Here is a 27,734-nt window from a genome sequence, read left to right as displayed (position 1 = left end):
GGTGGGAATGCCCCAAGTGTCTCTCATTACACACCAATTTTAAGGGCATTAATTCTGGGTGGACATCTAAGATTCCAGTGATAAGACAGGGAGCCCCTTGGGGGGACTGGGATTAAAACGTTATTGGAGGCTCAGTCAACAAATAATGCTCCCCAGGTCGGTGCTCCCCAGAGCGGATGCTCCCCCAGGGTAGATGCTCCCCAGGGCGATGCTCCCAGGGTGGATGCTCCCCAGGGTGGGTTCTCCCCAGGGAAGGTGCTCCCCCAGGGCAGATGCTCCCCAGGGCAGTGTTCCCCAGGGCACTGCTCCCCCAGGGCAGATGCTCCCCAAGGCAATGCTCCCCAGGGCAGTGCTTCCCTGGCCAGGTGCTCCCCCAGGGCGATTCTCCCCAGGGTAGATGCTCCCCAGGGCAGGTGCTCCCAGTCCAGCACACTGTGAAGGACTCCCCGCTTACCAGCACACTCACTGCCAGCCAAATCCACCAGCTGCAGCCTGGCTGGTGCCGGCCTCTGGGGCTCCGCAGGTTCTAGGGGAGCCGGCCCTGAAGATGAGGTGCTGTGGGCAGCTTTCGGCCCCTGGCCTCTCACTGTTGGCGGCACTGAGGGGCAGATGAGCTCCTGGACAGGCGCTGGGTCTGGCTGTGGCGCTGATGCAGGGAAATGAGAAATAGAAACAAAATTTCACAGTGTCCTTCAGCTTCATGTCAGTTGAAACTTCATCCTAAAGGACCAAGCTTCCCCTCTAGCAAGCAACTGGTCTTACGCCATGTCTTTCTCTTAACTATGGATGGACAGGACAAGTGGCAGGGGGATAAGCAGTGGCTTCTGTGGGTTAAAAATAGGAAAAAGAAAGAAGGAAGAAAACATTTTTTCAGAAGTTGAACAAATCCTGAATTTGTCTACAGAAAATTGAGTTATGTTTCCTAGAAAGATTTGGTACTGACTAATTAAGATCCCAGGCAGAAAATCTATTAGCCCTTATAGAAATAAATTCTACAATTTCTGCTTTTTATTCTGAAGTATAGGCCAGTTTCATTGTGTTATTTCTGGAGAAGATGTCAAATAATGCTGCAGTCCTAGTCAGACTTCTTAAAAACATTGGTTTGGTTTGGTTTGGTTTTGAATGCAAGTAGTGATACCCTTTGTGGAAAACAGAAAATACACATAAGTAAAATTGAAAAGCCACTCTTATTCCCTCTACCCATAAATAACCACCGTTTCCATTTGCACACATCAGATTTTTAGGAAAAATAGTGGGGGCTCCAGAAACATCAACTCCTGTGCCATTCCAGCCCTCCTCGCGGGTAAGGGGGTGTAGGAAGGGCCAAAGCAGTGGAGAGGACATTTCCACCTGGTGGGTGGGGCTGTCTCTTCCCCCTGTCCCCCATCTAGCCCCCTCTCCTGCCCCCTCTCCCGGGCCCGGAAGCCACAAGGTGGAGCAGGGCGCCTGGAGCTCCGGCCCGGGGCCACGGGCCCTCCTGCTGGCCCTAAGCTCTGCGGCAAATCGAGGCCCTGGATCCGTGGGCCCCAAAGGGTGGCCCTGGCATGCAGTTTGGCACCCGCGAGGCCGTCAACGGGCAGACCCGGGCCTCGGCCTCCTATACCCCTTTCCTCTCAGCCTAGCGGCCCAGGGCTTTGGGTTTTTAGGCTCCGCCCCCCCCCAACCACGGCTGCGGTGCCTCCCTGCGCTGCCCGGAGCTCACTCAGCCTCGTGAGCTTGTCCTCGCACCTGCCCGGCCCTCACGGCCACCTACCAGTGCAGCCAGGGGTGCCCGCGGGGCTCAGCGTGACCGTCACGAGCAGGTGCGAGCGAGAGGAGTCCCCGTGCACGCGCGTGGGCTGCCACGCCCTGAGCTGCAACCCCGTGGCCACCAGCGCCGTGAGTTCCGCCGCGCTGCCCACCTGCCTGGCAGAGGAGGACAAACGTGTCACCAAAGCCGCCTGCGCCCTCCCTCGCCAGCGCCCAGGCCAGGACCGGGCCCCTCGGGTCCCACCAGGGAGAAAGCCCTGCTTCACCTCCCGGGGGCCTCCTGGGGCTCGCAGGCTGGCCCACACAGCATGGGGATCCAAGACACGCACCACCCGAGGACAGCGTTTACCTGACAGGACTGTCCTCCTTTCCAAGGTGACTCATCGTCTGCTCCAGGAGATGCCGATACTTACACGTGCGCCTAAAGCCTGAGTGTACTTACATAGCAAAGCCGGCGCCGCTACAGCGTTCAGAAAAGGCTGTGTGGGGTGTCCTCTCACTTAGGGGAGCTGACCATCAACTTAGATCTATAAGTTCGCAATACATATAATTCCGCTACCCAAAAAATGCTCCCTAAGTGAGGTCATGTGAAATGCTTTGGCCTTTATAATATCTATGGCAATGGATTATTAAGGGATAACTCCTTCTTTACTTTTATTTTTTATTAGAGGAGTTGTGGGTTTACCAAACAATCATGAATAAAATGCGGGATTCCCATAAACCACCCATCACCGACACTGCTTCGGTGGGGAGCATTTGTTATAACCGATGAGAGCACACTTTTATATTTGTACTATTAATTACAGCCCATGGGGTAATAAGGATTTAAAATATGTTCTCTGTTACCATATATACACTCTAACATTTCCCCTTTTAATCATGCTCAGATATATATTCCAGTTAATTCACGATGTGCTACCATCACCACCATCCATTACCAAAATGTTTCCATCATTCCGAATGGGAGCCCCGGACATTTTAAGCCTTAACTTTCCTTTCCCTGTGCGCACCCCAGCCCCTCGTCCCCTATATTCTAGATTCTGACTGTATGAATAGTTTGCTTATTCTAATTGTTTCAATTCAATGAGATCATATACTATTTGTCCCTTTATGCCCGCCTTGTTTTTCTCCACATGATGCTCTCCAGGTGTATCCATGCCGTCACGTGCATCAGGGCTTCACTCCTTCTTATGGCTGAATGACATCCATTGTGTGTCTAGACTGCACAATGTTGTCCTTTCATCTGTTGATGGACACTTGGGTTGCTTCCATCTCTTGGCAATTGTGAGTAGTGCCATTATGGACATCGGTGTGCAAATACCTGTTCAAGTCCCTGCTCCCAATCCTAGTAGGGGGCCAGTAATTCTATACTTAGTTTTCTGAAAACTGTCAAACTGTCAAACTGTCAAACTGTCCTCAACCATGGCTGCAACATTTCATCTTCCCACCAGCACTGAATGAGTGTTCCTATTTCTCAATATCCTCTCCAACACTTGGATTTTTTTTAAAATAGCAGCCATTTTAATGGGTGTGAACTGATAACTCACTGTGGTTTTGATTTGCATTTCCCTGATGTTGAACATCTGTTTATGTACTTTTTAGCCCTTTGAATTTCCTCTTCAGAAAAATGTCTATTCTTATCTTTTGCCCATTTTATAATTGGGCTGTTTGCTTTTCTCTTAAGTTGAAGGATTTCTTTATACATTCTGGATATTAGTCCTTTATCGGATATGTCATTTCCAAATATTTTCTCCCAGCATGTAGGCTGTTGTTTTATAATAAGGTCCTTCGAAGAACAAAAGTTTTAAATTTTGATGACGTCTCATTATCCACTTTTTCTTTTGTTGTTAGTGTTTTGGGTGTAAACTGGAAGAAGCCATTGCCTGGCACAGGGTTCTAAAGATGTTTCCCTACATTTTCTTCTAGGAATTTGATAATTCCAGCCCTTATATTTAGGTCTTTAATCTATTTTGAGTTGATTTTTATATATTGGGTGAGGTAGGGGTCCTCTTCCTCATTTTTTTTGCAAATGGAGATCCAGTTTTCCCAGCACCGTTTATCGAGGAGACTATTTTTTCCCAGTTGAGTTGGTTTGCTTCTGTTGTCAAAAATCAGTTGGCCATAATTGTGAGGATTGATTTCTGAGCTTTCAATTCTATTCCCTTGGTCTGTTTGTCTGTCCTTGTGCCACGCTGTTCTGTTTACTGTGACTTTGTAATAAGTTTTAAGATTGGGAAGTGTGAGTCCTCCGACTTCATTCTTCTTTTTCAAGGTGGCTTTAGCTACTGAGGGCCCTACCCTTCCATGTAAATTTGGTGGTTGACTTTTCCATTTCAACAAAGAAGATAGTTGGAATTTTGATTGGGATTGCATTAAATCTATAAATTGTTTTGGTGGTGTTGACATATTAATGATATCTGGTCTTCCAGTCCATGAACAGAAAATATCCTTCCATTTATTTAGGTCTTCTTTAATTTCTTCTAGCAATGTTTGGTAGTTTTCTATGTAGAAGTCCTTTACATCTTTGGTTAGATTTGTGCCTACAAAATCGATTCTTCTAATTACTATTGTGAATGGAATTTTTTTCTTGATTTCTTCTTCTGATTGTTCATTGCTTCTGTTATAGAAACGCTACTAAGTTTTAAAAAAAAAATTTTGACAAATCTTCACACACATACAATCCATACATTGTGTACAATCAGTGGCTCAAAATATCATAGTTGTGTATTCATCACCATGATCAATTTTAATACATTTACATAACTCCAGAAGAAGACATAAAAGAAAAAACTCATACATCCCATACCCCTGACCTCTCCCTCTCACTGACCACTAGTATTTCAAGCTACCCAATGTATTTTACCTGCCATTCCCCTATTATTTATTTATTTTCATCCATATTTTTTCTAACTCATCTGTCCCTACCCTGGATAAAAGGAGCATCAAACACAAGGTTTTCACAATCCCACAGTCACATTGTGAAAGTTATATAGTTATATAGTGTCTTCAAGAAGCCACCCTACGGAACACAGCTCAACAGTTTCAGGTACTTCCCTGCAGCCACTCCAATACACCATAAACTGCAAATGGATATTTATATAATGCATAAGAATAATCTCCAGGATAATCTCTCAGCCACTGAAACTTTATTTTGTCTCATTTCCCTCTTCCCCCTTTTGGTCAAGAAGGCTTTCTCAATCCCATGATGCTGGGTCCCAGCTCATCCTGAGGGTTCTGTCCCATGTTTCCAGGGAGATTTACACCCCTGGGAGTCATGTCCCATGTGGGGGGAGGACACACTGCTGAGTTTTGGTTGTTGATCTTGTACCCTGCCACTTTGCTGAATTTATTTATCAGCTCTGGGAGATTTGAGGATTTTTCCGTGATTTCTGTACATAGGATCATATCATCAACAAATAGGGGCAGTTTAAATCCTTCTTCTCCAACTTGGATGCCTTTCATTTCCTTTCCTTGCCTAATTTTTTTGGCTAGAATTTCCAGTACAATGCTGAATATCAGTGGTGTCAGTGGGCATCCTTGGCTTGTTGCTAATCTCAGAGGGAAGGCTTTCAGTCTTTCCCCATTAAGGGGGATGTGAGCTGTGGGCTTTTCATAACTGCCCTTAATCATGCTGAGATTTCCTTCCATGCCTAGTGTTCTAAGTGTTATCAAGAAAAGGTGCTGTGTTTTGTCAAATGTCTTTTCTGCATCAATTGAGATGATCACGTGGTTACTTTCCTTCTGTTAATGTGTTGTATTATGTTAATTAATTTTCTTATGTCAAACCAACCTTGCACACCAGGTTCCTTCACTGTGCTGTTGGATTTGCATCCAACATGATGAGGATTTTGCATCTATATTCACAAGAAAATACTGGTCTTCTTTTCTCGTGGTATCTTTATCTGGCTTTGGATAGGAGGGTGATGTTGGCCTCACAGAATGAGTTAAGTGGTGCTCCCTCTTCTTCAGTTTTTTAGAAGAGTTTCAGAAGAACTGGCGTCAGGTCTTCTTGGAATGTTTGGTTGAATTCCCCTGTGAAGCCATCTGGTCCTGGGCTTTCTTTGTTGGGAGGTTTTTGATGACTGATTCAATCTCTTCACTAGTAATTGGTTCATTGAGATCTTTCACTCCTTCTTGAGTCAATGTAGGTAGTTTGTGTGTTTCTAAGACTTTTTCCATTTCACGTAGGTTATGTAACTTATTGGTATACAGTTATTCATAGTATTCACTCATAGTCTTTTTTATTTCAACAGGTTTCGTAGTAAGTCCACATTTTCATTTCTGATTTTCATTATTTGTGTCCTCTTTTTTTTTCTTTGTCAATCTGGATAAAGGCTTACCAATTTTATTAATCTTTTCAAGGAAGGCACTTTTGATTTCCCTGATTCTATTGTTTTTGTTTTGTTTTGTCTTCATTTATCTCCAATATAATCTTAGATATTTCCTTCCTTCTGTTCACTTTGGGTTTAGTTTTTTCTTCTTTTTCTACTTCTTCCAGCTTTGAGATTAGGTCTCTGATTTAAAGTCTTTCTTCTTTTTTAATGTAAGCATTTAGAGCTATAAATTTCCCACTTAGCACCACTTCACTGCATCCCATAAGTTTTGGTATTTTGTATTTTCATTTTCTATTCAAGACATTTTCCAAATTCCTTTGTGATTTCCTTTTTAACCAGTTGGTTGTTTAAGCGCATGTTTGTTAATTTCCACATATTTCTGAATTTCCCATTTCTCCATTATTGTTTTCTAATTTCATTCTGTTATGCTCAGAGAATATACATAATATGATTTCAACATTTTTTAATTTATTGAGGAATGTTTTATGTTCTAACATATGGTGTATCCTGGAGAATGATCCATGTGCACTTAAAAAGAGTGTTTATTCTGTTTTGGTTGGGTGCACTGCCCCTATATGTGTTAGGTCTCACTGGTTTAGTACGTCATTCAAGTTTTATGCTTCCTAACTAGATATTCTAGCCATTATTAAGAGTGGTGTATTAAGGTCTCTTTCTGTTAATGCAGACTATCAATTTTTCCTTTCACATCTGTCAGTATTTGCTTCACATATTTTGGGCCTCTGCTGTTAGGTGCATATATACATTAATTGTTACATCTTCCTGTTGAATTATCTCCTTTATCCATATATAATGACCATCTTTGTCCCTCATAACTGTTTCTGACTTAAAATGTGTTTTATCTGATTTTAGTATAGCCACCCAAGCTCTCTTTTGGTTGCTACTTGCATGGCATAATTTTTTGCATCTTTTCACCCTCAACCTGCTTGTATCTTTGACTTTAAGGTGAGTCTCTTACAGACAGCATACAGTTGGGTCATGCTTTTTAATATATTATTCCAGTCTCTGTCTTGACTGAAGAATTTAATCCATTTACATTTAAAGTCATCACTGATAGTACAGGACTTTCTTCTGCCATTTTGCTATTCAGCCTTTTTAAGTCTTATAACTATTTTATCCTTCAATTCTGTTAAGGGCTACTTTTATATTTATTTGCTATTTTGTGTGTATTGTACCATATTGCATGCCTTCCCACTTCTCTCTGGGTATACTTTTCATATATGTTCCTTGTGCTTACCATGGTGTCAAAGTTTTACATCCTAACTATATAAGAATCATATTTGATTTGATCCCAACTTAACTTCAATAACAGCCACATATACCTTTTCTATATCCCTCGACCCTGACATCTTTTGTACTTGCTACTCCTTATATCTTTGTACATTTAATTTCCAAAAATCTAGATATATTGTTACTTTTATGCATTTGCATTTTAGCACCTTGAGAAAGTAAGAAGTGGAATTACATAACAAATAACACTAATACTGGCATTTATAATTACCCCAATGGTTACCTGTACCATTTGGCTTTATTTCTTTATGCTGCTTTGAACCACTGTCTAGAGTCCTTTCCTTTCAGTCTAAAGAACTCCTTTAGGCATTATTGTAGGGCAGGTCTAGTGGTGAACTCCTTTAGTTTTTGTTTATCTGGCAATATCTTAATCTCTCCCTCATTTTTGAAAGTCTCCCTGGATATAAAATTCTTGGCTGGCAGTTGTTTTCTTTCAGCACTTTAAGTATTTCAATCCACTGCCTTCTTGCTTCCATAGTTTCTGATGAGAAATCAGAACTCAATCTAATTGCAACTCCCTTGTATGTAACACGTTGCTTTTTTCTTACAGCTTTCGGAACTCTCTTCTTGTTATTTGCATTTGATAGTATAATTAGTATATAATGGGGTATGTTTTTCTTCATGTTTATCTTGTTTGTGTTCTCTGAGCTTCTTGGATGTGCATATGCACATCTCTTGCTAAATTTGGGGAGTTCTCTGTCATTATTTTTTTGACTATTGCTTCTGCCCCTTTCCCTTTTTTTTTACTCCTTCTGGGACTCCCATATGCATCTATTAGTGCACTTGATGGTATCCTATAGCTGTCTTATGCTACTTTTTGCTTTTAATATTTCTTTTTTTTTTCTGCTCTTCAGCCTGACATTTCAAATGTCTTGTCTTCAAGTTCACTGATTTTTTCTTCTGCCAGCTTCAATCTGCCCTTTAAACCCTCCTGGGCATTTTTCATTTTAGTTATTGTGGTCTTCAACTCCAGTAGTTCCTTTTGGCTCTTTTGTAAACTTTCTATTTCTTTACTTAAACTCTTATATTGCTCATTCATTGTTTTCCTGATGCCCTTTAGTTCTTTCTCTGTACTTTCATTCAACTCCATGAACATTTTTAAGATCATCTTTTTAAGATCATTTTTTAAAGGCTTTGTTTGGTATGTCCACATTCTTATCTTCTTCATTAGTGATTTCTGGATTTTTATCCTTTTCTTTTGGATGGGCCATCAGTTCCTGCATCTTTGTACTCTTTTGTTGCACAGTGTATATTTTAAGAAGGCAGATTTTCTTAAGCTTCAGCTCCTATCAGGCCCAAGGCCAATGCAATGGTACAGGGTTTTCCCTGTCTTTCTGGGCCTCTGTCTTTGCCTGGGCTTCTGCTTGTTCATTGTTTCCAAGTTCCCCTGTTTCCCAGAGTTTGGTTGTCCCCTCTACTCCCCAAGACAGTCAGACTACCCGTTCCCAGGTATCTGTAGCCAGAAGGTCTTTGTCCCAGACTGTCCTCCTCTATAGTTTTTTTTTTTTTTTTTTTTTTTTGCACTCCTTTCATTGCCTCAAACTGCTTTTATTTGGAGGGCAAATTCTTGGGGGAGGGTCACCCCAGAGAGGACTTTGCAAAGCCAGACTTTCCCAGCCAACACAGGGCCAGGGACCCAGGAAGGCTCCTAAGTGCCCTGGTGAGGAGATCAGGAAGGGCTCCAAGAGCTGCCCCAACAGCTTCCCAAAGCTGAGCTTTCCTGCCCTGCCCAGCAAATGTGGAAGCCCTACATCTTTAAATCTCCTCTGCCACCACATCTGTCCAGAGTGGGTTAAAGCAAGAGCTGTCTTCAGAGCCAGGAATCAGTGATCCAAATTCACTAATCAAAAGCCAATGTCAGATGGGCCATGGTGGCTCAGTGGCAGAGTTCTTGCCTGCCATGCCCAAGACCCAAGTTTGATTCCCAGTGCCTGCCCATGTAAAAAAAAAAAGCCAATGTCAACGATTGGCCATGCCCACCCTGCGCTTGAGGAAGAGGATTCTTACATCCCTTTCTGTCAGCAGCAGCCAGTCAGAGACTGGAGCCCACGGTGGCCTGCCATGAGAGTGGGAGATGGGTGCTGTTAGCAGCTGCATGAAGAGAGAAATTTATGGTTTTTTATTGTAATTTATCAGCCTCTTCCTCCTGCTTTTCCCCAGATGCTATACTGTGTTCTTCTGACCTCCAGGATTTAAAATAGCTGTTTTAGACAGTTCCTGCTTGTTTAGTAGTTATTTTGGTGAAAGGACTGAGTATGGAGCTTTCTCCTCCACCATCAGAAGAACATGCTATACTGTGTTCTTCTGACCTCCAGGATTTAAAATAGCTGCTTTAGACAGTTCCTGCTTGTTTAGTAGTTATTTTGGTGAAAGGACTGAGTGTGGAGCTCTCTCCTCCACCATTTTCCCCAGAAGTCAAGGAGGGGATAACTGTTCTAATTAGACACTTTGACTCGTAGAAGCAAAGTCTCTCTGAAGTTACTGAGGAAAGGGGGGATTTCCCATGAAGATACAAGAGAGAACCAGGGAACCCCCAGGAACAGGCTCCCCTCTGCATGTCTTGCTTGAGGCCAGTATCGCAAGGCCTGCCTCTTGGCATTTCTGCCCCATGCATTCTATGTTCTTCTCTGCCTACCAAAATCCATCTCCACTCACGGGATTCTCTCAGCTTAACTTAGAATGCACCCACTCCTTGCCGCCACGTGCCCCCTTCCCTGCCTCGCCCACGCCTCAGGGGCGTTTTCCATCCTGCGTTTGCATTCCTGCGTGGGCAGACTGCCTTGCTCCCTCCCTTTGCCTATTCATAGTTTCTTTACCCACAGAAACCCATCTCAAACTAACTGAAACAGAAGAGGGGGTTCATTAGAGTAGCGCAGGCGCCTTGTCCAGGGGTGCCAGTTCCCCATGCCCACTCAGTGGGCAAACTGCATTTTATCTCTTAAAAAGCTTCTGTAAGAAGTAATTTCTTAAAAAAAAAAGAAAGAAAAGAAAAAGAGCAGGGATCAGCTGCAACAACGATACCCAAAGTTAGAGTTGGGGTCATGGCAAACGTTAATGCAATAAAGGAGTGGGATTTGCAAATAAGCAGAGAAAGGTGATCGGAGAAAAGTGGGGAAGACGCGAGGGAGATGGTCTGGCTTAGGAGAGAAGAGGCCGCAGGGCGTCCGGCCCCTGGCATCTCCAGCTTTCCCGAGACAGCGGAGAGAACCCAGGATGTGAAGTAGAAAGCGACTGCTATGAAGAGCTGCCTAAGGACTCGGGTGGAGGCCCAGGTCCGGGACTGGACGCAGTCCCCACATGTGTAGGGGGCTTTGGACTCGCTGCGCTCAGAAGCCAGCGCCCACCCTCACCGTGCCTCTGCCTCCGCAGAAGCGACAGGGCAGCCACTGCTCCAGACGCCCTCATGGAGGTTTAAGGGAAAAGTAAATTGGAAATTGTAAAGCACTTGGTAAGCACTGGAAACCACCCTGTGCTATTTCCCTGCTAACCGCCGTGCTCTGCGATGTGGCCGGCTGTACCTGGGGTCCCTCGGGGTCCCTCGGGGTCCCATGCTGGTTTAAGAAGCCTGGCATCTGGGCCCGGGCTGCACAGGGCACTCACTCGTGGGCCAGCAGGGGGACCTCCTTCTGCCCCTCTGTGCTGGTCCTCATGCCACGCTTGACCCTGGGCACCAGCGTAGAGATGTCTTTAGCCAAAAGGTCAAAAATTTCATTATTATAAACTTCCACTATGGAAACTTCAACTTTGGGGCTCCTCGATGGGTTTTCTGAAATAAGCCTGGGGAAAAACACACAAAAGAATAAAACAAGAGTATAGGGAACTTTTCTTACTAATTAATTCTTTTTTTAAAATGTGTTCTACTTCAGGCAAGATCAGTTTCAGAGCTCTTTACTGTGCTTGAAGCTATGTCAATTCCACTTGTTCAGTGTCTTTCAACAGAGAACTCCCTGAGGCTCCTTAAAACCTACTCAGGCTCTTAAAAAATAACAACAAAATGATAATCTTTTGTTTCATCTTTTAAAGTACTAGATGCTGACTGCAGAAATTTTTGGAAGTAAAGATTCCATGTACTTAGAGAGAGAAAGAGAAAAAGAAAAATACCTGTAATCCCACTACAGGAGAAGTCCTTGCTCACATTTGGTTTCCTTCCCCACCCACCCCCCGCCTTTACTTTATCTCTTGTACGAAACTCCCCACCCACCCTGATGAGCGCACCATGGAACAAGGCCACAGGAGGCTTCTTTTTTTCACTGTCTGGAGACGATTGCTTCCCTACACTTGTACGGTAAAATTAATCAGATTTTGACTATTTTTGTTGATGTTCATAAAGATATTCTAAGAACTGGGCCTGAGGTCTAGAGTGACAGGTGTAATGGGTGCTAGAGGAAAAACACAGCCTGAATGTTGCCTATTCAAACACTGACAGATTCAGATTTTCAGCCGATCTAAATGACAGCCATAAAAATAAGCAATTAATGCTTTTTAATAATAAACAATTAAGGAAATAGAAAGATGGAGCACACTGAAAGAAAAGGTAAGTGGAATTCTCAAGCAAAGATAATTATTAGCAAAGATTTCACTCATCAGTGGGGTAAGTATTGCTAAAAATACTCTGAGGTGCAGCTGTCTGAAAAGTGAAAAACTAAGTTAAACTAAGCTAGTGATTCACTTCACTCATCTAGAACTATAATGTCTATGGCTGATTATGTGAATTTTAAAAACATTAACATTCCCTCCATGTTAGAAAAAACTGCACAACATATACATAAACTCAATCCTCACGTTTTGTCCTATTCCTATATATGATTGAGGGTTATATTTTTGAATGTCACAAAATATGAATTTAAACTGTCTTATCAATATAACACCAAGGAGTGAATTTGAAAGATTTTCTTCGATTACATTAAGTACTTGATTTGATTACTGTAACAAGTTATGCTTTCCTTTGGCATGTATTGAGTTGTTGGCTGGGTGCTGGGAAGCGGGTGGAAAGCTACACCTGGGGCCGTGAAGATGGGAAAGGTTTAGCAGGCAGAGCAACCTGTGGACAAGTAATTGTGGCTGCTGCGGTCAGTTTGATACAATGTGTCTGGCATCACCCCACCCCTTCCTAAGTGCCTGCTGGCCTCTTCTGCTCCTCCTGCACACATTCTGCTGAATCACAGCCATTCTTCGGCCTCCCCTTTAGATTTCTGAGGGCAGAAGAGTTAGCATATACCTTTATTCCTTTTGCCATCGCCATGACTGGCGTGCAGAGAGATGACTGCATGGCTGCAGGTGAGCCTGGTTACTGGATGGCTGCTGGATGGGCCCTGGATGGGTGCTGGATGGGCCCTGGATGGGTGCTGGATGGGCACTGGATGGGCGCTAGATGGCTGCTGGATGGGCCCTGGATGGGTGCTGGATGGGCCCTGGATGGGTGCTGGATGGGCACTGGATGGGCGCTAGATGGCTGCTGGATGGGCACTGGATGGGTGCTGGATGGGCAATGGATGGGCCCTGGATGGGCGCTGGATGGGTGCTGGATGGTCCCTGGATGGGCCCTGGATGGGCCCTGGATGGGCCCTGGATGGGTATTGGATGGCTGCTCGATGGGCCCTGGATGGGCGCCGGATGGGCGCTGGATGGGCGATGTTGTCATACCGGGACGGAGGAAAGGCTGGCACTGACCACGCCCCGATGGCCACGAAGCTGGTGACACGTTCCTTTCCAGAGCACTGCATGTGCACTCCTGCACGTGAGGGCTTTTGGTCCATTTTACAAATGATGAGGTGAGGCTGTGAGAGGGTCAGTGGCACACGCAGGGACGCTCAAAGGGCAGAGCGAAGCCAGCGTCGCGCAAGGACCCTCCCGCCCCCGTGGGCGGCTGTGATGCTGGACGGCGCGCTTTCACTTTCCGCTTCACGCACCGAGACTCAGAACATTTAGAAAAACTATTTCAGAGCTACCGTGATTCCACACCTTCAGTAATGTCATCGCGTATGGTGAAGCCATTTATTCTGTTCTAGGTAGTTCTAACAGGCCAAACAGTTTCCGCCAGCTAGCAGTTCTCTCGGCCCTGAGCCGCCCGGCTTCCGCCCCCGCCCCGCTTTTACCCCCATCGGCCTGACTTCCTCTTCGTGGGGCGTGGTAAAGGCGGAGCCTGCTCCAGAGTGCAGTGCACAGGGAACGTGCAGGGGTAAAACTCTCCAAAACCCTGCGCTTCTCCTTTCTAATGCAAACCCAGACAGGCACGACGGCCTGGCGGCTGGCAGTGTGGAGTAGGGCCACTGCCTGGCACTGCCACCTGGCGAAGATTCGCAACCTGTCCAACCTCCATTCTACATGGTGCAACGGGGGCATAAAGTAACTCCATCTTTGGGCTTCTGAAAGCAATAGATGACTTCATCTATGTTGGGCATTTGGCACCATGCCTGACTCACAGTAATCATTTAATAAGTATAAGATGTCATTTGTCTTTTTCAAATTAATTTTTAGGTTTAGCTAATTCCAATAAGCATTGAAATATTCATTAAGTAGCTGTACTACATTTGCAAATTAGTTTTATGTTTAGGTTACTCTGATAAACTCTGAGATATTATTTTAAGTAGCTGTAAACAGGTTCTATTTCATGGATCCTACAACTATACAAATTAAACGCTGAGAACAAAAACAAAACAAACACTATGAGGTCATGTCTTTCCCATCACTCCAGCCCATGCCTAACTTCTCCGAATCCCACTGTTACCAGATATTCTAGTCTGCAAGCTGTCAGAAGGCAATATACCAGAAACAGAAAGGGTTTTTAAAAGGGGAAATTTATTAAGCTGCAAGTTTATAGCTCTAAGGCTATGAACATGTCCAAATTAAAGTCAGGCTATAAAAATGTCCAATCTAAGACATCCAGGGAATGATACTTTGGTTTAAGAAGGCCAGTGACATGCAGGGTTTTGCTAAAAGGCACATGGTGATATCTGCCAGCTTTCTCTTCAATGGCTTCCCTGGGGCTCTGTCGGTTCTGTTGGCTCAGTTGGTTCTGGTGACTCTCATGGCTCTTTTTAAAGCTCTTTCCAAAATGGTTCCATTTTAAGGGCTCCAGTAAGCTACCCCACTTTGAATGGGTGGAGACACATCTCCATGGAAACAACAAAAAAGCACCCACCCAGCAACATTGAATAAGGAATAAAGGACATGGCTTTTCCGGGGTACACAATAGATTCAAACCAGCACAGGGGAATTATTATGTCTTGGTCTGGCTCCTCTTTTGAGGCATGGAAGGGGCTATGCGAGGTGATGCAGAGACAGAAATAAGACCCCGGGACATAAGGAACAGCTGCTTTGTCACCCAAGGAGTGTATGGCTTAGCTGGAAAAATATGATACAAAAAGAAGGAAAATATTGCCATATCAATTTTGAAATACTATAATTCTTACTTTCTGCTCATGGATGATAGCACGTATTTTTTTAAATGTTGTGGTGAAAATTGCATATAAAGATGGACATGATTCGTATAAAGCAGAACACAAATGCATGAATATTAATATTCTGCAAAGGGGTTACTCAAAGAAGTTACTATCTTTTTATTTCCAGGAGAAACTGTATTGGTAAAATCTCGGCAACAGCCGTGGCTCTCTTTGTGTGTGTGTGTGGGGGAACCAAAGGAGGGACCAGGAGGCTTTCACCTGAGCCCTGTGGGCAGCTCCCGAAGACAGCACAGGTGGGTGCACTATTTACAGTGGGCGCCGGGAAGGAAAGATGCAGCTTTTTGCCCTTCCCAGGTCAGAAGAGAGAAGCTCCGCCCTCCACCCTCTCTGTCTAACTAGGAGTCTCTTTCAACAAGTTTCCTCTTGAAGATATAATTTCAGCATAAATTATAGCATCTGCGACAGTAATGTCCAGAAGTATTTAAAGTATGTAAACACTCGGGAGTTTTCAGTGTACACTGAAGATATCAGCTGAGGTCCTCTTCAGATGGTGACTGTTCCCCACGCACTTTACTGGACCGCCCACACCACCTCCAGCCGCCCACGCCCCACAGTCCCACCAGCCGGGTACCTGAAAAGCTCCTCTGCAACCCTGGGGACCACCCCTACGTCCCCGTGCGGGTCGCGGCGTGCAGCAGGCGCGGGGCTGGCGGGCCGCCCCAGCATGGTGTAGCTCTTTCCGCTCCCCGAGGGCCCGGCGGCCATCACACACACGCTGTACCTGAAACCAAGACAGTCCAGGCTGGCCAAACACGGGTGGCATCAACCGCGCCACTGGGCGGTAAGAAAAAATCTTACTGGAAGAACTTCAGCATAAATCAGGGTTTTTTCACCCTGTTATCTCAATTCCTTGTAACTTAGGCTTTCCTTTAGCGACAACTATTTTTTGGCTATTTTGTGATACCATATTGGGTTAAATTATACTCACATTTGCATGCACACAGCACCCATTTCATCCAATCCCCTTCCTCCTGCTCCTTTGGAATTCACTCTCTGGGGCCAGTTCATGGTTTGCCTGGAGCCCCTGACCTTAGCAAATCCCCCCTAAATTCAAATATGTCCATTTTAATTTTTAATGTCATATTGAAATTGCTTCATATAATTTGTCTTCATAATATCAAAGTTACTAAATGCATATTAAGTGATATAAAAGTCTGCATATTTTCTTTTGATGCTCCCAAAAACATGTTCTTTTCTCAGCTACATGTAGAACTAATTGCTAGCATTGCTTACTGTGCTTATACTTAAGATTATAACATATATTTGTATACTTTGTTGTTCCAAAGGGAATTGGGAGTCTTCCAAGTCAATCAGAATTTGCTGAAATCTTCTAGTGACAGCTATTAACTGGTACCTCGCAATTCTACAATTTGGAATTATTTGTGTTCCTCTGATCCCAAAACACAAGAGGGCTAATATTCTTCCAGATGTTTTGTTTAGCCCAAAATATCAGTGGGAAGATGGGAAAGGCTTGAAAGAACACTTGAAGTGAGTTTATGATACAAAGTAGCATTCTTTCCATGATTTCCTTGCCTTAAAGGTCCAAGTCAGCCTGGCCGGCGGCCCACAGCTGGTTCGGGCAGGTCATCACCTGGGGTGGGGGGGCAGCCCACGCAGAGGCCTCTCTCCCAGTGCCGATGGCATCCGTCAACCCCCACCTCCCCACAGCGACCCAGCCGCAGGAAGGCTGTCGCTTCCTCGAAGGGCTTTGAGGAAGCTTGGCAGTGGGCGCGGGTCTCACTGGGGGTCCTCGGGGTGGGCGGGAGGCAGCCTAGGCCAGAGGCCGGGCCCCTCGCGCCCTGGACCACCAGGCCCCGCCTTCGTTTCTCCTTGGAGGTGTTTATAACACCCCTGCCACACCCAGGTCCCGCGCCCTCCCTGAGTCAACGCATGTGTGTGTGCGCGCGCGTGTATATGTGCGCGCGTGTGTGTGACGCTCCTTCCCCTGCAGAAATAATAAATGAGCCCTTCGGGCTCCTTCAAACCCCTCGGGAGCGCCTGGGAAGGAAGTTTGGGGCTTGAAGGCGCGTGGGCCGCTCTGTCCCCTCTGTCCCCGCGGAAGCCCGGCCCGGCCTCTGACCCTGCAGTCCTTTGCTTCCCGGGAACCTGCAGCTGCTGCCTGGTCCTCGAAGGCGCCGGCGGGAGCCGCACAGCTCTCAACGCAGGGACTCTTCTCTTACCCATATAAAAATCCCAGAAAAGGGGACACGGGGCGCCAGCCTGCCAAGCGGGAGACAGGGTTCCAGGCCCGGTGGTGCACTCCCCCACCCTCCCACCTCCAAAATATTAAAGTCAACAAATGGTGCTGCAATAGCAGGGCAGTCACATGGAAAGAGAATGAAGTGTGACCCTGCCCTACAGCGTCCAAAAAAAAAATCCCAACATTCCGGAGAAGAGTGCAAAAAGCTGTCCAGTGAAAGAGGGGCAGCTGTGTCCCCGCGGTGGGGCAGTGGGGCCGGGGTGGAGGGGTGCGTGGGCCGGGGCGGGGTGGAGGGGTACGTGGACGGGGGCGGAGGGCACGGGGCCGGGGCGGTGGGGCGCGGGCCGGACAGCAGGGCAGAGGCCAGGCCCGGGGGCGGTGGGGGCACTGCCCAGGCCCAGCCCGCCGCTGCCCCGAAACAACATGTGATTGCCCACAGCGCCTGTGTTCTGCAGTTGGCTGGGCATAAGCCTTTGCTGGGCAAACACCAGTAAAGTGCCTTCAGGAAGCTTTATGTAGACTTCTCGGCAAAATTCAGAGACTCAAAATACCGGAAGTAGAAATTCCTGACTTACTATGTCTCAGTTAAATTCCCAAAGTTGTTCAATTTACTGCGCAAGAAATATTTTTTATTCCAAAATTAGGACCCGTGGCCTCTGAAACCAGTAGTACTTCCCATGAACAGAAGGATAATTTCCAAAAAGAAACATCTTTCAATCTGATGTTAACATTTAGAGAATTTCAAAACATAAAATGAATCCCAGGGAGGAAAGCAGCTGCTACTATGCCCTCACACAATGCAAACAAAGTGTAATTTGGAACTTTAGGTATGTGTTCCCATTTAACAATGATTCATTTGATTCTTTTTATACTTTTTTCCAAGAAGGTAGAAAACTATTCTCTATTAACGGATAATGGGTCAGCATTTGGTTATGGATTTGCTCTACAGTCATAAAATACTCAGACTTCACATTCCAATTCTATAGCATGTATATAATTTACTGACCCTGAAATGTAACTGTGATTATTGGCCTAAAAGTATCTTCACTTACCCATCCAAGAGAGAGATGAGTAATGGGCGAATTTCCTCAAATACTGTTCTCTGAGATTCTGCTGGACCATAAACTCTGAGAGGGAACGTGAAAACAACACATACATGGAAGAAAAAGAGAGCTACTTTAGCATCCAACTACAGAAACCTGGAGGAAAAAATCAATTTCCTTATGTACTTCCCTTACAAAACCCTCAAGAAAATCAAGATTTGTATTTTTTTCATCAATAAAAAACTGAGCTGTATTATTTTTCAAGCTAAAACTGAACTTAAGGAAAAGTCAAGACATTATTGTTTTCCTCTCTTATAAAAATGTAAAAGTAAAAGCAAAGTTATAAATGCTTGCAAAGAAAAGAAAAAAGATATAATTATCCCATAACTGAATTAGCCTTAAACTTAGCTAGCCCAACAACAATAATGTGAAAATCATACTCAGCAATTTTTATATATAACATTTTATTTTTATGCCCAAGCATTTAAAAATATTGTTTTCCTAGGCCCAAAGTCAATTAAGCAGAACTTTAATACATATAATAGGACTGGAACGTCTACTATGAAAAGCGGAATGTGATGTGGGATTTATGTACAAATAAAGCTAACCAGGAAGTAACTTCAAAAAATGCCATTTACAGCACAATTTGAAAGAAGACTGGAATGCAACTGAGCAGCAGAATTAGTGCCAGACCACCAGATACATGAAGCAAACACTAGTGGTTACTTGCATTTGAATCAAATGTTGCTTCGATTTTAAACTTCCTTTCCTGAAATGGGGTTTTTTATTTAGCTGGAACAAAATCTCTATCTCCATCATTATCAAATTGTGTCCTGATGCCCAAGGGATTCGAGTCATCTCTAGAAGCAGGAATAATTTTAGACTTCAGGAGAGTTCTTTACAAAATGCTGCCTCCTAAGCAAGGCAGTTTAGAGCAAGTGGGCAAACTCAAAGCTCTTAAATATGCTTTAAGCTTTACATTTAAAAATGCATTGAAGGAGGGGTAGTGTGATGGTGGCTCAGCAGCAGAGTTCTCGCCTGCCATGCCAGACACCCGGGTTCGATTTCCGGTGCATGCCCATGCCAAAAAAAAAACATTGAAGGAGGGTGCAAGTGTGGTTCAGTGGTAAACGCTCACATTCTATGCGGGAGACCCAGGTTCAATTCCTGGACCATGCAACCCTTCAAAAAAAAAAATGCACTGAAGGGCAAAAGTAGAAAGGAGAGTGCATCCCACCTCACCAGCTGGCACTGTTCTCCACATGCCCAGCTGATTTCAGCCTCTCCTCATCTCTCCTCCCAGCCCTGGGTTATTTTGAAGCAGACTCATATCCATTCTGTCTATAAATATTTCAGAATTCATCTCAAAAGATAATGATGCTTTATAAAAACAAAACAATATGAGCATTATCATGCTTTAGAAAATTAACAGTAATTCCTTAATATTGACCAGAAAAAAGAGGCAGTGTTCACATTTCTCTCTCTTTTTCCAACCTTTGCTTGTTTTTTTGTTTTGTTTTTTGACTCAGGCAGCTACTTGTGTTTTCGAGGGCTCTCACTCTCCAGAACGGGTTGGCAAACTTTCTGAAAGGAGCAGACAGCAAATACTTTAGGCTGGGTGAATGCCTCTATAAAGTAGCACTGGAGACTTTCCCGCAGCTCTCTGGAAGAGCCCAGATGGCTCTTCTCTGCACTGCAGCTTTATCAGCCCCGCTGTCAGGCAAGAGCAGCAGTTACTGACGGAAGACCTGGAAAGGGCCAGCTATGAGTGTCTCTTACAGTGATGTGGCTATATGTCTGGTAAATCCAAAACGAAATGTTGAAAAAAATTACTAAATCAATAAAAGAAATCAGTAAGGTAGCAGGTTATAAAGTTAATGTACAAAACCTGATAGCACTCTTGAGGACAAACAAAATGAGTTAGGAGATAAAAGGAGTTAGTATTTATGATAGTGAAAAAGATGATGAAAGAGATAGGCATACACTTTTAGGAAATGTCCAAATCCTTTATGAAGAACATCAAACAGTCCTGAAAAGGTATGTAATTATACTAAAATAAATGAAATATATACCATGTTTTTGCATAGGAAGCCTCTACTGCATGAAGATGTCATGAAGATGTTACAGTGAGTTTACAAACTTAACTTAATCCACTCCCTCTCAAATCCCATAAATACCATCAGGTTCTTTCTGGGGTTAGACAATTTGATTATAAAAGTTATTTGGCAAAATCAAAGCACAAGAATGGAAAGGAAAACCCGAAGGGGAAAAAGATACACATGGCAATTTATTACAAGACAAAGATGGTATTTCAGATTAATGAAGGAAAGATGTATTTTTAAAAACTTTTTACTTTGAAGTTACTTTCAACTTACAAAATATTTATTATGTAATACAGACCCCACACAGAGAATTCCAACTTACCCTTATGCCCCCAGATAGCCAAATCCACCAATTTTAACATTTTCCCACATCCGCTGTATGATTCTATCTGAAAAGATGTATTTTTAATAAGTGGTGTTATAGTAAGTGGAAAGATATGTGGAAAAAGATAAAATTCGATAATTTCCTTATACGAGATAGCAGAGTACATTCGAAATGGATCCCAAGTTTAAGTAAAAACTCACGTCACACATTGTCTGGGAGCCTTTCTAACTATGGTTACATGAAAGAAAACCACAGTTGGCATGGCTAAAAGGCACCATAAGTAAGGAAATACAGACAGGTGACAAACTTGAAAAATACTTGCAACTTAAATCACAGATTTAAATTGGATATCCCTAACACATACAGCACTTCTAAAAACACAGAACAAGAAGGCCAGTGTCCTTATAGGAAAAAGGGTAGAGAGGAACAATTTACAGGAAAAAAATGCAGACGACTCATAACCTCATGAAAACATGTCCAACTTCACTCATAAGAGAAATTACACACAGGCACCATTTCTCACCAACAATCTGAAAACAATCTGGGGACAATATGAAAGTTTGAAAAGCAGGCACTCGTCTACTAGTGGGAGCCCCAGCACCCCCACAGCTCCTTTGGGCCCCCTCCCCACCCTCCTGTGCTCACAGGCTGAGCAGGGGCTCCCGGCCCTCGCCTTTCCCGCTATGCGTGGTCGTGTGCTTCTCCCTGAACCTCCACTGCTCCTGCTCGAGGACAGAGACCTGGTCTTGTTCCCACCAGCAGCACTGGTGCCAGGGGCACTGAGCGGACAGTGGCCTGCGTACAGGGCGGCACAGCCCCACTTACCAGCTGTGAGAGAACAGCCGGGAGCCTTCCCCTGCCACGCATCCATTAGGTTCAGTGTTGACGGTCCGCCTCCCCCATTGCATTTCCCATCAATGGCTGTTACTTTTGGTTTCTTAAAAAGGCAATCTTCATCATTCCATGTAAGAGACAACTTTCTTCCCACCCTGGGCCCATTACTATTTTGTCCTGAATAGTGAGGAGTGTACTTCCCTCCTGATTGTCTGATACAGATCTATCTGAAAAGAGAATTAAGGGTTGAAACTTGGAATTACTCTCAAAACTGAAATATTTTGACATTTATTAGTTCTATAAAAAGCTGTTATAAAAATAAACAGCATCCTGATTTGGTAAAAACTATGCACTCTACAGTTTATAAGAACCAGATGATCCTGAACAGTGAAACAATATTACTGCAAGTAAATTCTTCCGGAGATTTACATGTGACAACTTCCTCCTGTCCCGGGTGTGCCGGCAGCTTCCCAGGCACTCTCCCTTCTCTGTGGGGAGCCCCCACCCCGGGGTCCCCCTTCCTCCTTTCCGGGAGCCCCTAGCTGACCCCGCGGGAAGAGGCCAGAGGGCCAAGGCCAAGGGCTCCCCAAGGCAGGGCCCAAAGGACCCCTGCGCCCTGCCCTCCTCGGCAGGGGAAGGTCAGGGCTGGGCCGGTCCTGCAAGCCCCGCACGCGGCTGGACTTGCGGGAGCCGCCCTGCGGCAGTGTCAGGGGCCACTCCGGAAACCCAGCTACACGGCCCATGAAGTCCCGTAGAGTCTCGGTGCCACTCAACTTAGGGCACAGGCCGGGAAGCGGGGGCCTGGCACAGACTGCCCAGCGCCCCTTCCAGACCTAGGCCACGCCCCGGCCCAGCCGCTCCTGCCTGCAAGCCGCGATTCCCCCACGTCCCACGCCCCTGAACCCCGTCACCTGCACCCCACTGCGCTCCAAGTACCTGCACCCCGACCCCTCCTCGCGAATCCGCGCCCACGGAGGTGCACAAGCCCAGTTCCAGCTGCCCCACCTCTCCCACCAAGCACACAGTCTTGCCCTCCCTCTCCAAAGACTCCGCTGTTGCGGCCTGCCCCTCCCCCCCCCCACCCCCGTGCTCACCTTCAGGCCCCGGCCACCCCATTGCATGCCCATGCAGAGGCTCAATCCTGCCCGGCCACCTCTGAGCTCTGCGCACACGCACGTCAGCACGCGCCCCCCCACGCGTGCACGCCCACGCAGCTACCCACACCACGCCCCTCAGCTCTGGGCGAGCACTGAGCTGCACATCTGGGCTACACCTGTCCCCAGGCCACACCTGTTTCCACCCCACTGCCCTTGAGCTCTGCGCAGACACCCACCAGGGCCCTGCCCCTCCCTCCAGACCCACGCACCAGCATTAGCCACCTCCTTTCCCCGGGACACCCACGTATCCATGCATTGACATCTTGACTCCTGCACCCCACTCGCCCTGCTCTGTGCACCTGCACACCTTTGCCCCACCCCACAGGTGCTCTTCTCCCACACCTGGCAGCCATTCTCGTGCACCTCCGAGACACACAGCCTCCATCTGGCACAAGTGTGCACCCCTCCCCCTCCCCATCCCTGCATCTGCACCCAGGCCAGGGCCCTGCCTACATGTCATCATCCACCTCTGACATGTCCTGCAAACTCCACAACCTGTGTCCTGCCCCTACATACGCGCACATGCGCATCCCAGCCCCTATGGACCCGTCCCCTTTCGCAAGTACACAGTCATGCCCTGTGCTCCCTGTACCCCGACTTCTGTGCCCTGTACCCCACACCCTGACACCCACAACCCACACGCTCCATGCGCCCGCCCGCAGCCTGCCTGTGCAGTGGCCCCAGCTCAGCAACCCCGTCCGTCTCCCGCTGTGCCCTCCTGCTTTGTCCCTCACACTGCTCCCTACTCCTGCGCTCCAAGGCCTGCCTCAGCTGGCCCCACGGGCCCTGCTCCACCTCCACACCCTGCAACCCACACCCCACACTCACAGGCAGCAGCCTAGCATCCCTGACCCGTGCAAAAACCTGCACACAAGCCGTCACGCACTGCTGTGCCCTCCCTGCACCTCACACGGGACTCCACACCGGTCCCACACACGCAGAACTTTAGACCAGTGGAGGAAATCAACCTCCAGAACAACCCCATCGAGAGGTTTAAATGCCGTGAAGACCACGAAAGATCATGGCGCCGGTGTGAAAAGATGATGTGCCCGGGAAAAGCCACCTGATCCGTCTTCTGGAGGCAGCCTTTCTTTTAATCCCTACTCAGTGCTGTGGGTTGGAAAATTGATTAGATTATCTCCATGGAGATGTGACTCACCCAATTGTGGGGATTAACCTTTGATTAGAGGGAGATGTGGCTCTACCCATTCCAGATGGGTCCTGATTAGTTTACTGGAATCCTTTAAAAGAGGAAACATTTTGGAAGAACTTTGAGCATCCCGAGAGCCCCGAGAACCACGAGAGCCCACACAGCAAGAGACCTTTGGAGATGAAGAAGGAAACTGTCCCCAGGGGAGCTTCATGAAACAAGAAGCCTGGACAGAAAGCTAGCAGACGTTGCCATGTTCACCATGTTCTTTCCAGCTGAGAGAGACCCTGAACTCCAATGGCCTTCTTGAACCAAGGTATCTTTCCCTGGATGCCTTAGAGCAGACAGGTCTATAACCTTGCTTTAATTTGGACATTTTCACAGCTTTAGAACTGTAAACTTGCAACTTATTAAATTCTCCTTCTTAAAAGCCATTCCATTTCTGATATATTGCATTTCAACAGCTAGCAAACTAGAACAATCACTAACCATATGAAGATGCAGGCAGATACAGCCCAGTCTAATGACCAAATTAAAACATCGGAGGAGACACAGACTTTGGAACAACTAATCAAAGATGTTTCATGTAACTCTACTAAATAAAATCAGTGGGATGAGCCTGGCCCTCGCACCGTGGGATCAACAATTCCATCCTGACCAAAAGGAGGAAAAGAAGTGTAACTAATAAAGTATCAGTGGCTGAGAGAGTTCAGATAGAGTTGAGAGGCTACTCTGGAGGTCACTCTCACGCAAGCTTCAGTTAGACACTGCTACCTATTATAACTTGCCAACCCCCAACCAAAACCATTCCAGCCAATCCTAAAGGACAACTAGGGCAATAATATAAGATTCTACAAAGGTTCCATGCACTAGGATAACTTTCCAGAAACCTCAACCTCCAGGTGGGTCCTGAAATGCAGAGGGGCCAGCCTCTCCAGAACATCAGCTAGTTCCATCTCCCTATCCCATATTAATGACAGCCCCTTCCAACATGAAAAAGTAGAATGGCCATAGCCCAAACGCCCCTAAAGGGTGGAAGAAAGATTGTAGGTGATAGCAGAGTCATACAGAGAAGGTAGGTTTAACAAATGAGTATGAGTGCTGAATCATTATATTGATATTTCTTTTTGGCTCCTGTACCTTAGAGCATCTAGAAGTAAAAACCTAAAATTGTGAGATTATAACTCACACCAAACTCTGAAATCTGTTCTACAACTAGTTGTGATGTACTTTGAAATTTATTGCTTTTTTATATATATGTTTTTTCACAAAAAAGAAAAAAAGTCGATTGTGATGATGAAAAAATATTTATTCCTTCTAGCCTCCAATGTTCTGGAGCAGCTAAATGGAAAAATCTGAGAGGATCATGTGGTAGCCCATGACAAACTCTGGGATCTGTCCTGTAACTACCTGTTGAAGAGTGCTTTTAAAACTATTGCTTTTTTCTTTCTTTGCTTTGTACATATGTTATATTATACAAAAAAAAAGTTAAAAATAAAATGAGTGACACTGAATTGGGCCATGATGGAGTCATAGCTGTGTCTTACCTCTTAATAATTAATTAATTAATATATTTATTCGATTATGTTTTGAGTGGCTCTGATAGGAAAGGCAAAGTTCAGAAGGACAAATCCCTATTAAGGCCATGGCTGCCAGGAGAAAACTCATGGAAGGAAGTGGCCTGTTACTGCAGCATGCCAGGTGGGTAGTGTTCTAGTTTGCTAGCTGCCAGAATACAACACACCAGAGACAGATTGGCTTTTAATAAAAGGGGATTTATTTCATTAGTTCTTCAGAGGAAAGGCAGCTAACATCTGAGGTTCTTTCTTATGTGGGAAGGCACAGGGTGATCTCTGCTGGCCTTCTCTCCAGGCCTCTGGGTTCCAACAACTTTCTCTGGGGTGATTTCTTTCTTCATCTCGAAAGGCCTGGGCTGAGCTGTGAGTGCTGAGATAAGGTATGCTGAGCTGCTTGGGCTGTGCTACGTTGTGCTCTCTCATTTAAGCATCCAGCCATTTAGGTCAAACATCATTCATTGCAGCAGGCATGCCTCCTAGCCGACTGCAGATGTAATCAGCAACAGACAAAGTTCACGTACCATTGGCTCATGTCCACAGCAACAGAACTAGGTACCTTCACCTGGCCAAGTTGACAACTGAATCTAACTACCACAGGTGGATTATAAAAGATAGAGACCGAGGGATAGGGGAGTGCGTTTGGGGTGGAGGGGAGGCACAGAGACAGGTGCGGGGAAATTCAATGTGGCTAGAGAGGAGAGTGGCAAGAGTGCAAAATAAAGCTGGGATGGGAAGTGCATTTCACCTGTGGAAGACAGCCCTCACCTAGCGTTTGAAGGCGATGGAAAATTCCAACATGTTTATAGTTGCTGGCCTGGGAAGGGGCCTTTTTTCAGTGGGGCTCTCGGCCGCCTGCTCCTGGCCGGCCCGCGGGAGGTGGACACAGCTCCCCATGTGCTGGCTGCGTGCGCACCCCAAGCAGCGCCGCTGCTGGCCAGGACAGACTTGCCAGGCGTTGAGACTTAAAGGCCCGGGCTGTAGGCTGAGCGCCACCCCCCCGCCCCCCACTTGCTCGTGGGACGGAGACATTCGGGTCCCAACGCCATGTCCCCTCAGCTTCCCGCAACTGCCCAGTACACTGGGAGGAGGGGCCAGGGCAGGCCGGACAGCCACGCTCGGCAGTGACCACTATCACCATAATAAAACTGGTATTAATGAACTGGACATACAAAATGAGGATTTACCTGGAAGATTAAGGTATGGAATGTTCGTTTCGTAAAAGTATTCACTGTGGGATTCCTTTATCTAGCCAGAAATCTGATGAATTCAAAACATGATTTGATTTACTACAACATTGTGTGATATAACGTTTCAGTAATAGATATTATTTAAGGAGAATGGTCCTATAAATAGCCCAAATATCAATGACCAAATATTAGTTCATTGGTCAAAATGACAGGATAAATTGCACACTTTATTTCTCAAATCCTAATGCAAAATGTATACTTCTCACGTGTAACGTCGCTGTGCATGTCATCTTGAAGAGCACCTACCTTTCAAAATTGTATGTCTTATCAGTCAGAGGGTGGCCAGGACGCTTACATTTCACCAAGACCGTTTCCTAACAAAACAGAATAAAGCCAGATGGTAAGACTACTGGGACTGCAGTAATGGCGTCAAGGAGAAGCTGGCCAAGTGGGGCTCATGCCAAGTTCAGCAGGTCACCTTTTTAGAAAAAAGCTCTAGTGGGCTAAAGCCACGCCCACTCCCTCAGTCATCGGAGGCTCTAGTCGGGGCTGAGGACCCTGCTTCCGGCCGCCTCCTGTGCTGTGGGCAGGCCCTTGAAGACCTCAGCTTTTCTCCAGAGGCTGCCAAGGTGTCCTCAAAACATGGCAACTGGACCCCCAGAGAGAAGTGGCCCATGAGGGAGTGAGAGAGCCAAATCTGAAGTCCTGTATGAGCTGGCCTTGGAAGTGACACATCAACTGGTTAGAGACCCGCCAGGGGAGGGGGCTGCAGAGGCCTTTGGTTTTGGAGCCACCAAAACCAAAGAAAGAAATTTAAAAGAGTGAGCAGGTGATCCAAGAAAGAAATTTAAAAGAGTGAGCAAGCGATCCAGTATGTCAAGTGTTGCAGAGGCCGTTTAAGTCCTTATTTTAAATTATTTATTGGATTTGGCAAAATAGGAGGTCATTTGTTCACATACTGAAAAGCTTCCCTGGAGCTAATGGTGATCTCAGCCATTATAGAGTAGAATTGGTAAAAGCAGGTGTCTCTATTTTCTGGCTGCCAAAACAAATGCCATGCAGTGGGTAGGCTTAAACAACAGGAATTTATCAGCACACGGTTTTGAGGCAAAAAGAAAGTCCAAACCAAGGCATCATCAGTGTGATGCTTCCTCCCTGCAGATGGGCCTTCTAGGCTGGCTGCTGCTGACCCTTGTCCTGGGCTCTGCTGTCTCATGGCCAGGCCCACAGCAGCCTCTCCTAGCCCCTCCCCCTCCTCCAGGCTCCTCCCCTGGCCCCTCCCCCTTCTCCAGGGTTCTCTCCTGG

The 27,734-nt window shown here is 45.9% G+C and overlaps 1 protein-coding gene across 8 annotated transcripts in view; it reads right to left on the bottom strand.

Annotated features, from left to right (window-relative positions):
- KIF25 (kinesin family member 25) overlaps nucleotides 1-27,734 on the bottom strand; it is a 107,745-nt gene that overhangs the window by 19,582 nt on the left and 60,429 nt on the right. For 7 of the 8 annotated variants that reach the window (XM_077120874.1, XM_077120871.1, XM_077120873.1 and 4 more), the window contains 6 exons: nucleotides 26,736-26,803; nucleotides 18,107-18,181; nucleotides 15,426-15,575; nucleotides 10,992-11,168; nucleotides 1,754-1,905; nucleotides 455-646 (listed from right to left, as the gene is read on the bottom strand). In XM_077120874.1, the coding sequence (XP_076976989.1) occupies nucleotides 455-646; nucleotides 1,754-1,905; nucleotides 10,992-11,168; nucleotides 15,426-15,575; nucleotides 18,107-18,181; nucleotides 26,736-26,803 (814 nt within the window). The remainder of the gene's footprint in view (nucleotides 1-454; nucleotides 647-1,753; nucleotides 1,906-10,991; nucleotides 11,169-15,425; nucleotides 15,576-18,106; nucleotides 18,182-26,735; nucleotides 26,804-27,734) is intronic. The other variant, XM_077120872.1, reaches the window with a different exon arrangement.

This window comes from Tamandua tetradactyla, chromosome 11 (assembly GCF_023851605.1).
Source record: "Tamandua tetradactyla isolate mTamTet1 chromosome 11, mTamTet1.pri, whole genome shotgun sequence".
Taxonomy (NCBI): domain Eukaryota; kingdom Metazoa; phylum Chordata; class Mammalia; order Pilosa; family Myrmecophagidae; genus Tamandua; species Tamandua tetradactyla.
Note: the sequence above shows the minus strand (reverse complement) of the source record. Positions and strands in the feature narration are given on the sequence as shown.